Here is a 12,646-nt window from a genome sequence, read left to right as displayed (position 1 = left end):
AGTTGCAATGCCTGAGGTGGAGGGAGAAGCCCAAGGCTTTTAACTCTCAGCCTGTTCTTTTCACTGTGTGACAGTGAACTAAACAAAGTAAGTAGTCTTCTTAGTGTTTTTTTTTTTTTTTAATAACAATACACAACATATATTGTAGGCTTTTTATAGTCAAGGGACAATGCTATTTATTTTACCCTTATAAAAACTGTGTCTGTATGTATGTATTAATATGTATGTATATATGTATGTGATCCATGTACATGTCTGGTACCCTTGGAAGCCAGAAAAAGACACTGAATGTCCTGAAACTGAGTTACAGATAGTTATGAGCCACCATGTGGGTTTCTGGGAACCAACTCAGGGTCCTCCACAAGAGCATCAAGTGCTCTTCACTGCTGACCCATCTCTCCAGCTTTACTTTATCTTTCCCTCATATTTATATTTAAAATATTTAAAAAAATCATGTCTGTGTGTCTTTGTGTGTGCCTGTCTGAATGTGAACCACATGTATGCAGTACCCACAGAGGCCAGAAGAGGGCGCTGGATTCTCCAGTGTTGGTGCTGGCAATGGAACACTTGTCCTCTTCAAGAATACCAATTGCTTTTAAACTATAAGTCACCCCTCTAACCGCTAAATTCAGAGTTCTATCTGTGTCACTTGGGCTTAGGGGAACTCTGTGTGTTCTTCACACAAGACTTTGTTGACTCTGCGCAGTACCTGGCACATGGCAGATGCTTGCTGTGCACAGGGCATAGCTTGTGTGCTGACAGAGCCAGCGAGAACAGAATACATGTATTTAAAAGCGCTTTCTCGTGGATGCTTAAAAATCGACAACGCAGCGGCAGCGTTCTCATTTTCCACTCAGTTCTCTGTGCCATATGAGACTTGGTTCCAGTGGCCGTGGTACATCTCAGACCACACTGCTACCATGAATTTTCCTGGGCGTACTTCATTTCCATTCAGTTCTTAAGTCAACCCTCTATAGTCAAGATGGCGGGCAGCACATATAGTTAACTATCAAACTAGGATAGCATTTGCTCATTGCTTCCCAAGTAACATTTATTGAGTACCCCTTTGGTATCTGAGTGAAGCATGAACCACTGCTGATGTCAGCATCATCCATATCTTCAACTGGACTGGTAAGGTGAGTTTGTGCAAACAGCATAGGGCAACTTAAATCACAAGCACACCTTCCTATTTCCTTTCCTTTCTGTAGCCCAGGTGAGCCTTGAAACTTGCAATATAGATGAAGTTGACTTGAAGTAGCGATCCTTCTAATTCTACCTCCCATGCGCTGAGATTATAGGCATGCACCACCATGTTTAGTTTATGAATTGTCAGGAACTGGACTCAGGACCTTCTCCTGCATGATAAACAAATGTTGTACTAACTGACCTATATCCCTAACCCCTACAAGTATATGATTTCTATGGATTTTCAGTCTGCTGTATGTATGTTCTCAATTTTCTGTATAAATTTCAGTGAGAATTTTAGTTTTGAAGAAGGTACTCGTTAAAGCCTTTAGAGAAGAAATGCTGCAAAGTTAATGTGCAATGATGCAGTTGACTCTGTGACTGTCGCTAATTTTATTCTTCTCCCCCTTACCCATAGTCTGGAGCTATGGAATCCTGTCGGTGACAATTATTAACTTGGCATCTCTCTTGGGACTGATTTTGACCCCATTAATAAAGAAGTCTTACTTCCCCAAGATTTTGACTTATTTTGTGGGGTTGGCTATTGGGACTCTTTTCTCAAATGCCATTTTCCAGCTTATTCCAGAGGTAAGGGGGTGGGCTATGTGTTTCTGTGAGTAGCTGTTTATTTTAAACACTTTAGCACTTTGTGCATTTTAGCCTTCATAACCCTTGCAACATCTTGGGATGGGTTTATAAGGCTTTAGGTGGAGAAAGCAGAACCACACTGAGTGTCAAAGATTGCCTTCATCATCAAGGACTGTTGGAGTCAGAGACAAATTACTGTTCCAGGAGGGCAGCCATCAGGACATGCTTAGACAGAGTTAGAGAACCTCCGAGGACTCCAAGTTCCAGGATAGCCAAAGCTACACAGAGAAACCCTATCTCAAAAAGCAAGAAGAAACCAGAACAATTTAACCTTTTTCCCTTTGACTAAAGTGTATTACCTAATAATGACTGTAGTACACTATTCACTTAATACCTAATGTGCATGTTTTAGTTAATATCTCTGTTATGGCCATATAGGAAAAAGAAATAATGGAATGAAAATAAGAGAGGGAAAGAAAAAGAACAAGTCACATAGACCAATGAGAGAAATCATATATGTGGGGGCCATATCTCCCCCATACTCTGCATGTGTAGAAGAGACTGGCCCAAAATAAAGCAAAAGTAGTATTCAGGACATGCCCTTCTTGTAAGGTTACAAAATAACAAAAGCTTCTTCTAGTTTATCATCTGTATATAAGAACAAGTCATAGGGCTAGGGTTAGGGTTAGGATTATGGATTTTATTAATATATATTTAGAAATAGCCTAAGACAAATACCCAAACCCTCAAATATTAAGAGGAAAGCTAAAAATCTAAAGAGATTAAGTGACTTGAAGACAGTCATACAATTGGCTAGTTACCAATGAGAATTGCAATGCACATTTTTCATGATATGCATTTGCATGATATGTTTAGCACAATGCAGTGTTCTATGTATGTGTATTTAGCATCTTGTCTGCTTCATGAGTCACTCAAGGCAAATGTTGCTATGGATGTTCCAGAGAGGAACCTATAAGATCTGCTGGTTTAGTTCACAGGGAAACTTCTAGTAGGGAGGTTTTAATGCATTGTATGTGGTCTGGTTACTCATGTTTCAGAGTATTTGTTTGGGGGTGGAATTACAACTTTGGAGAAAATTGTGTTCTAAGAAATTATGTATTGTTTTCCAGAAATCAATTCAACTCATTGGTTTGATCTGAATTGCCCTGTTCCCCCCTTTTTAGGCATTTGGATTTAATCCAAAAATTGACAATTATGTTGAGAAGGCGGTTGCTGTGTTTGGTGGATTTTACATGCTTTTCTTTGTTGAAAGAACACTTAAGATGCTACTGAAAACATATGGACAGGTAAATGAACTTGATTCAATACATTTGACATCTTGCTTTCCCAGGCTCCCTAACAAAGGCAAGAAATGTGAATTATATGGACAGTCTCTCTCTTTCTCCCTCCCTCCCTCCCTCCCTCCCTCCCTCCCTCCCTCCCTCCCTCCCTCCCTCCCTCCCTCCCTCCCTCTCTCCCCACCCCTCTCTTTCTCTTCAGGGTTTCTCTGTATTGCTTTGGATCCTGTCTTGGCACTCACTCTGTAGACCAGGCTGGCCTTGAACTCATAGAGATCCGCCCATCTCTGCCTCCAGAGTGCTGGGATTAAAGGCATGTACCACCAACATCTGGCTCTTATAGTAGCAAATATGAAAAGAAAAAAGAAATCAGTACATTGACAGGAGTAAGACAAACACTGGACACATAGAATTTGGAACTATTAACCCCAATTTAATGCAAGATAGTAGATATGGATAGTTTGTATCCCCTTTATATTCATCAAATAAGAATATACATATATCCCCTAACACAGAGAAAGCAGAAAACAACCACAGACTCTAGTACACAGGGACCTGTTTAAAGAAGAAATGTTAGCACTTTAAAGAGATTGTGTTGTAAAGTAGATATAAAACAGAATGGACCATTTTCTTACCTGTATGATCATCCTCTTTCTTATAACCCTCTCATTTTATTCACATGTAGAATGACCACACCCACTTCGGGAATAATGACTTTGGTTCTAAAGAAAAAGCTCATCAACCCAAAACGTTACCATTGCCTGCAATCAATGGTGTGACATGCTATGCCAATCCTGCTGTCACAGAGCCTAATGGACACATCCACTTTGACACTGTCAGTGTAGTGTCCCTCCAGGTATGTTATACAGATGGCCTTGCTCCTTTACTCTTCTGTGTGCTTTCCACTCTAAAGGCAGTGGTGGGGGGTATAGCCAAGTCAGTGTCTCACACGTTCCTTCATGGGATAAGCCTGCACTCTCTCTGTTCTCCTGGATGCTCAATTACTCATGTTGAAGGAACTGTGGACTCTTGGTCTTGGGATTCATTGTTCTCTAAGGTTGTTTAAGTGGACAAGAGCCTTTGAGTCAGACTCATGCAATGTCTCTGGTAAAATTCATTCAGAAAACTTCTGCCACTTCAGTTCTTCCAAGACCTCAAGCCAAAAGGCCCTCTGAGTAATTTTGAAATTACATGAAGATATGAAGGTTTTGAAAGTTGTGCTCATTAACTGACTTAAAATTTATATTTGCACTGCCTAAAGAATATTAATGGCTACCATTTTTTAAAGCAAGCATTACATACCAGGTAATATGCTAGGTGATTGCTTATTTCTATCTCATCTGTTTTTCATAACTTCTGAAAGTAGAGGTTACTTTCTGTATTGCGACCATTTTTATTTCAAGTGATAGAAGTCAAACTCAAATTATCTGTGACCCACTGATTCATTATTGGAAAGAAGCTAGTGTCCTGTATGGACCAGTCTTCTGAGGCAGCAAGAACTCTGGAACCATCAGAACCATCAGCAATCCCTTCTCCTCTGCACACATAGCCCCTAACAGCTCCTGAGACTTACATTTTATAATTTCAGCATTTAGGATACGCCTGACCTTCCATTATTAAAACCCCAATTCCTTGTAAGCACTGCCTTGGTCGGCTTTCTGTTAGGCAGTTACTTTAGATTAAACTGAGTATCTAGTTGCCCAGGCCCCTTGTTGGGCTTTGAGGGAACACCAGTGCTAAACTAACAGGAAGTTATTTACTGTAGTGCAACAAATGATAACTAAGATTTTCAAAGAACATAGAAATATCTAAGTGGAAAATTTTATGTCACATTTACCGTTAACATTTTATTGAGTCCCCCAGGTCTGTGCCTTTCACAGTAGACTAATTATCTTACCATCCCCATAAACCAGAGGACAAATACTGTTTTAATTAGGATCCTAGGACTTGGAGATGCTAACCAACCTAACTTAGAATACAGATGGAGTAGACTGATGATTAAAAAGGGGTCTTGGGAGGACAGTGCCACTGGTGTTCACTGTAATTATTGCCTGGCAGATGGAGAGGCTGAATCTTCAGTGTGACTCATCCAGTAAGCGCAGATCCACAAGCTATGAAGTCAAGCATAACAGAAAAGTGAGCAACTGAGATGAGAAGGGAAAACAACCAAGGAAAATAAAAGGCAGAAAAGAAATATTTGAAAGAGGTTGTTAGGGAAAAAACAGGGATGAAAACCTTCTTGGTCCCATTCTTCTCCTACCCGATGAAGGGATATTCTCAAGTATGTCTGAAGCAGCTTTGTGTTACTATTAAACTAACTGGAAATTATCTCACATAGTGGAATGAGTGATGATTTTAATTAAGATTTACCAGAGAACATGCTAATGTCCAAATAGATGATTTCTTTTAATAGTTCAAGTGAATGTTTTTAAGTGCTCTGAGTCTCTGTTGGAACAGTCAATAGCTTACCTTATTTGATCCTCATAAGCTAGGGTTTAGCACAGTTACAGTTAGGATATTGACTTAGAGATGGTACTCAAGCCAAGGACATTCAGCTTTTGAGATTTGAAGCTTGGGTTGCACTGGGCTATTTGATGCTGCATTCTTACGTGTTTTGGGGGTCTCTTCCTTCTCCACAATGCTAGCTAGAAACAAGATGACAACATTACCTCTTTTTTCAATATGTACTTAATCTACTAAGAGGACAGAGATGGATTAGCTCAGGAGTATTGTTTTCTGAGCACATGATCACGCAGGGCACAGTAGAGGAAACAGGAGACAACAGTGAAAACATGCCTATAACAGTGTGTCTCAATTCTAGCTGCTTTATGCAGGCATTGGCAAATAATGGATCCTTGTAGAATCATGGCTGAACTTTGATGAAAATTCCAGAAGAACCAGTCAACTGTGCTGCCAACTTAAACACCCATTAATGACTCTTTTAAGCCAGACATGGAGACATAGGTCTATAATCTCAACTCTTAAGAGGCTTAGGCAGGAAAATTGCAAGGTCAAGGCCTGTCTGGATTCAAGGTCAGTTTGGTTAACTTCATCCCCAAACAAAACAAAACAAAACAAAACAAATATGACAAAAACAAAAACAAAACAAAACAAATATGACAAAAACAAAAACAAAACAAAACAAATATGACAAAAACAAAAACAAAACAAAAAGGAAGCCTGAGGCCTGGAGAGGTACCTCAGCATTGCAGTGTCTGACCATTCTGGGCAAGGCTAAGTTTAATCCTCAGCACCACAAAGCCCAAAGACTGAACAAAAATCCCTTCAGGTATCAGCCAGCAGAGGTGGCCCTCTGTCATGAAATTTGGAGTCTGATTTGAATTCTTACCCTGAGGAAGATTTTTCTGTGTGTCTCAGAATGAACATGACCAGGCCAGGCAGGGAGGGCCACCCTTCCATGGAGAAGGAGTGAGACCCTGATCCAGACTTGAGCAGGGTTTCTATTGGGATCTTCAGGTTCTGTCAAATGAAGCATGGACAATAAAGAGTTTTTGAACTATTTAAAAGGCTAGTGACCACTTTAACAGAGAACAAGTTGTGGGAGTTGATCCTCTTGTTCCATCGTGAAGGTTCTTGTAGGTGGAGGTTTTCATAGGGACTCTCTCCCACCAGCCACCTGCAAATAACCAGACAGATACTTCTTATTAATTATAAATGCTCAACTGGTAGCTTAGGCCTGTTACTAACTAGCTCTTACACTTCAAATTAACCCATTTCTGTTCCTTTTCTTGCTTCCACATGGCTTGTGGCTTGTTACCTCATTTTGTACCTGTTCTACTTCCTCTGAGTCTGGCTGGTGACTCCCAAGACTCAGCCCCTCTTCTTCCCAGTATCCTCCTAGAAGGTTCTGAGAGTTGAACTCAGGTCATCAGGCTGATGGCAAACTCCCTTACCTGCTGAGCCATCTTTCCTTCCTGCCAAACATTTCCTTTTTAACAAATTAAACTGCTCAAATGCTTGGTTTAATTAAGGTATTAAGGTTCTTGCTTTAGAAATTAGCTCCGCCTGAGGATGTTTCCAGTAAATATAAGCACCATGCTTTACATGGTTTAAAAATATCAATCAAAAGGCTATTTGTGTGGGGCTTGTGCAGGTTTTTATTCATTTTTCCAATAAATATGTACTGAGTCTTGCTTAGCTCAGTGCCCTAGACCCAGGGGGCTTAGAGGCAAACACATTCTCCTACCTTTTAGTTTGTGTAGTGGGAATAGTAGCAAAGAGAGAAGCAAGAAGCTATGAGAAAGCAGTACGTCCTCTGGAAAAAAGACCTGGTGCTTGACATGGGAGCTTCTTTGGACAGAGCAATCAGGAAAGATTCCCTCAAGGGGAACTGGAACTTTAATGGTTGAGGGTTGTTGTGTGTTAGCACAATACATCTGGGACATGATTCCTCCAGTTTTGGAATAGAAATGACTGCAATTTCTAACTATCATGAACAATGTATTAATGGACAGGTGAGAATAAGGATAGAATTCTAGAGCGTATTTCCAGGAACTACACATCTGGGGAAGAGGGAAGAGAAGATATGACCCTGGATAATACTTATGTATCAGGTCTTGACATGAACTGCACAAATAGCGCATGCCTTCCTCCCTCCCTCCCTCTCTCCCTTCCTTCCTTGCTCCCTCCCTCTCTTTGACCCTCCCTCCTTTCTTCCTTCCCTTCCCCCTTCTTTCCTTCCTTCGTCCTTCCCTCCCTCCTTCTTTCCCTCCCTCCCTCTCTCCCCCTCTCTGCTTCCCTGCTCCTCTCTCTTTTTCTCCCTCTATCTCTATCTCTTCCTTACTTCCTTTTTTTTTTTTTTTTCTGTGTACCTCTGGCTGTCCTGGAACTTGCTCTATAGACTAGGCTGGCCTCTGCCTCCGAATTGCTAGTATTAAAGGTATGTGCTACCCTGCCTGGCACAGACATTGATTTCTTTTGGGGATCATTTTGTGAACATTTTGTTGAAGGAATAGTCATGGAAGAACAAAGGTTTAAACAAACTGGCCTGCATATTGCTATTTCCAGTGTTCTTTAGAGTATATAGAAATATAAATAGAATTTAAGAAACAAAGTTGAAGGTCTGGTGTTACTTCACAAGGCAGCAGGTACTGTGAGGTAAGCTGTAGTGTTCATAATGAGTGTTTTAAGATATTGAATATTATAATAATAATTTATTCTAGATGATTCTATTGCAATGATAGAACACAGTATTTAAAACATTTGGTTTGTTTGAATTCAAGTACGGGTTCAGGAATTGAATCGACAACATCAGATGCTGATGTTTCAAATTTTTTCCAAAATTGAAAATATTAAGAAACTATCAAAATTACAAGTTAAGAGAAGTTGTTTAAATTGCTAAGATATTGATAGGACATAAATTATATAGTAATCTAGATTTTAATAGCATGATTCTTGATTTTTTTTGAAGTATAGGAAGAATGAAAGAAATATGGAATAATTAAAATGTATGTATAAGGAATGTGGTATTTTTTATTCATCCAAACTGTTCTGGGTTATCACAAAATAATCAGTATGCAAGGCTGTTTAAAGTTAGTCTCTGGTATTTTGTCTGTGTTCCATCATATAAAACCAATAGCTTTAGACAATTAAAAAATATGTTATCATCAAAACATGTATTTATCACAGTAAGATGTTAAAGATGGTTGACAGTGTCTTTTATAATCTGTAGGTATTTAGACAAACATTTCTTTGCACTTAGTGAATATGAAACATAGTAGTCTGTGTGATGTGCACATCTAGTTACTCAATTGTCACTAGATAATGTGACACATCCTACCCTTGAGGTTGCTTCTTTCTTTTTTCTGATATGGAGGGGTCACATTAACCTCTCTGTACGGGGAACATTTCTTCCTCTAGGACACACAGATTGGGACTACTGTTACTGATCTTGATTCCTTGGGAACATTGGGTCCTTGGTGGCATGTATTAGCACTTCCAGGCCACTAGAGGGACCATCTAGCTCATTTACCCCGTGATCTACATCCAGTCTCCTACGTATTTTATAAGAGAAACAAATTACTCTGCTATTTACTGGAGTTGATTACTGTGCATGTTACGTTTATAATTGAGGTACAATGAAGTGGAATTTATCCAAAAAGTAGGTGATGTCAGGGAGACGGACTTCATCAGCAGCTGATAGAAAGTGATGCTCCATAAATAAAAAGTGTTTTTGAGATGCTTGGATCTCGGTGAGAGTCTTACAGATTTAAACACATTAAGTCACCCAGTAAGTATTTTCCAAGTACCCAATGAGTCTCTGGTGCTCTTCCAAATCCTGGTAATGTGTCAGAGAGATGGAGGGACACACTCTCTGCCCTTTGGGATGCAACATACACGGTGTTACAAATGTTACAGAGATCTGAAATCTCAGATTATTGACCCCGCCCCCCCCATGGATTGATCTGGAACTAGAAGCTCTATATGAAGATATGTGGGGTTTGTTTCTCAGTCCTTTTGGGGGTAGGTGGTCGGCAGTGGATCATGTTTGCTTCCCTTTGGCCTGGAGGGTGAGAGGCTGGAGTATATTCCTGTCTGTCTGTGTTTAGAGGAGGTGACTGGGTCGCTAAAGGTGTTGACCACATATCAGTCTGCAGCACGGAGCTCAGTTTCGTCCTTGTTTGCTTTGCCTGTGAACCGGGCTCTTGGGCCCAACTTTCCCAAAGGAAAATCTCCAGTTACCATTGGTGAGGGCCTCCTGGCTGCTCTGGCTTAGAAGAAAGGATTTGGGATTATTCCTAATGTGCCTCAAATAGACATATTATTGACTAGTTCATTTTTTTAAAATCATTTTTTAGTTCTGCTCTATCCTGATGTAGTCTTCCACGTATCAAGCATTTACTATTTTTAAATTTAAGACAGTATTTTTTTGAGTCTGGGTCTCTCCAGGTGACCCAGAAACTCATGGTTGTCCTGCTTTCACACCCCAAGTCCTGCAGGAATGAGCCACACTCTGGCTCTATGTGCTATTTAAAATCATAGAATCTGAAGTCAGTTCATTTCCCTGTCTTTGCTAAGAACTGGTTGAAATGGAAGCCCAATGCCAGGGTTCAGTAAGAAGAGAACTCACAAGAGCTGAACCGATTACCTTAAAATTAAAATATAATTTTATCACATTCTCCCTTTAGTCCTCCTCATAACCCTTCCCAAATCCCTCATTCATCCTCTCTGAAATTGACGGACTCTTTTCCTTTATTATTATACACACACACATACATATAAAACAACATAACAATACATGTATTGTGTATATACATACATATATATTATGCATGTAATATATAATACAGGCATCAACTCAGTATACAGTATTTTATATAAAAACACATAAATAGATATCACCTACTGAGTCAGCTCATTGCTGCTTGTATGAGTGAGATTTCAGGGCTGACCACTTCTAACTGGATGAGCAAGTAGGTGCCCTTCACAGTCATTGCTGTTTCATTACTTTCTGCAGCACTGCTGAGCACGCCATCCGTGAGAAGTATCTTGGGTGCCTCAGTGAGGCCTCCTCCTGGTGTCCCAGTTGCCTGTTGCCCATGCTCCACACAGCCTCCTAAAGGAAGCATTGCTCTAATCAGTTCTGATTACAGAAGGTCTTTAGCTGGCAGGGAGTGGAGGCCGGCCTGCAGAGTGAATCCTTGTTCGTTTAGATTCTACCAACTGGGTGGCTGGTCAGTTAATTACAACGCGATGCTTTTGGTTTTAGGCCGGGCTGTAGACTGTCTTGGCAATATCTATAAGAACTGTCCTTGAGGTTTATCCCACATGGTTGTAAAGTTTAATTTTATTTTTAAGAACTGAAAAAAAAAATGCCAATCTAAAGAAATTGCTCTTATGTAACTGATAGGTTTTCTTTTTTGATTTTTATTTAAATTAGAAACAAGTTATTTTTTGCACATCAATCCCAGTTTCCTCTCCCTCTCCTCCTCCCCTGCCCCCCCCCCCACTAACCCCCTATCCCATTCCTTTTCTGCTCCCCAGGGAGGGTGAACCTTCCACGGAGGATCTTCAAAGTCTGTCATATCATTTGGGGCACTGTCTAGGCCCTGCCGGTGGTGGTTTTTCTTAAGGTCCTACCCATAGCTACACTTGCTGCTGCAATTTCATTTGTTATTGTAAGTTCTGAAATCAGTATGAGAGCATTCATCTAAACATGTTCTATACTAAATTGCTTTCACTAATCAAGCAAGACTTATCCCTATTTAGAAAAATTAGTGAGGTTTTACTCAATTAGACTTGATGTCAAGTTAATTTTTCCCCCATTAGTATAATGAAGAATCACTATGCTGCTCTATTATACGTATGGGTTGATAAGAAGTTGAAAGTGAATGCCAAACATTTTTTTTTTAATTTGGAAAACAAAGAGAGAAGGGAGAGGTTTGAGTAAATTATTCTGGATATCAGAAGAGTTGCTTAATTTGCGCCATGGAGAGAGCCCAGTTGCAAACCAGCACAAGCCCAGGACACTTAAATGCACACCCTTTGACCATTAATTTTATACCATCAAGTTATTGATCTTGCCTCTTTCTCCTTTTACTTCTGCTTTCAAAACTATTTTGTGCTCTATTCTTTACATGCCACACCGTGCAGCTTGGGAATACTGAACCGGGACCTGGTGAGTTAACATGTACTTCATGAGTTGCATGATGGAAAGTTTGCTAAGCTAGAGGAGCTTTGTGGTTCAATGAATGGCATCCGTGTCTCTTGGCAAAGCTCTTGAGAGGCAGAATTTGTTTAACGCTTTAATTAATCTATGCTTCAGTTTTCTATACATTTAAAGTAAAGATCCTAAGCTAGAACAACCAAAAAGCTAAAGTACTAAAAGTGCTCTGCAGATAAAGCATGACCTTGCTAAGGTGATTTTGTGTCTAATGTCATTATGTTACATAGTAGAGCCTTACACACATATACACACCCTGTCCTTCCATACACATATCATACACACACACACCCCACACCCACCCACCTATGTAACACATGTAGACATTCATCTGTTTATAGTGATGTTTATTTAGTTTGTCTGAGGAGAGCATCCAGAATAAAGAAATATCATTTTTATAATGATTACTGCTTCACAGACAATAATAATAAATAAAACATAATGGAAGGACAAGTTAAGAGCCCATTCATAATGAATGGACCTTCAGGGTAGAATCAGATCATTGATTGGCTTGTAACTTTGATCTTACTTGCTATATATCTGTTTCTTTAGAGATTTCAGTCCTTCTGAAAATCTCAACCCAATTAAATTAATGGATCTTCATTTATGTTAACCAGTGGTGATTTTCCTCTGGCCTTTAATTTTGCCCACCATACTTATCAGTGGTCCAGTTTATCAAAAAGTATGGTAAGTTCTGAGTTCTAATCAGCAGAGAGCCCAATTCTTTTTGAAGTGATTAAGATATTATTGCTTTTTAATTCTATCAGCAGGCATCAGAAGATTAAAAAAAAACGATTTTATCTTACTTAGAATATCAAAGAGCTTAATGAACATGGCTTCATTAAAACTTCATAGCAATTCAATGAAGGTGGATAGGAGTTGGAAACATTTA

General features: G+C 39.6%; 1 protein-coding gene across 2 annotated transcripts in view; it reads left to right on the top strand.

Annotated features, from left to right (window-relative positions):
* The window catches only part of Slc39a8 (solute carrier family 39 member 8), a 55,094-nt gene that overhangs the window by 27,363 nt on the left and 15,085 nt on the right, over positions 1-12,646 (top strand). For both annotated transcript variants that reach the window (XM_051185446.1, XM_051185445.1), the window contains exons 4-6: positions 1,604-1,773; positions 2,958-3,080; positions 3,757-3,927. In XM_051185446.1, the coding sequence (XP_051041403.1) occupies positions 1,604-1,773; positions 2,958-3,080; positions 3,757-3,927 (464 nt within the window). The remainder of the gene's footprint in view (positions 1-1,603; positions 1,774-2,957; positions 3,081-3,756; positions 3,928-12,646) is intronic.

Source organism: Phodopus roborovskii, unplaced genomic scaffold (genome assembly GCF_943737965.1).
Source record: "Phodopus roborovskii unplaced genomic scaffold, PHOROB, whole genome shotgun sequence".
Lineage (NCBI taxonomy): Eukaryota > Metazoa > Chordata > Mammalia > Rodentia > Cricetidae > Phodopus > Phodopus roborovskii.
Note: the sequence above shows the minus strand (reverse complement) of the source record. Positions and strands in the feature narration are given on the sequence as shown.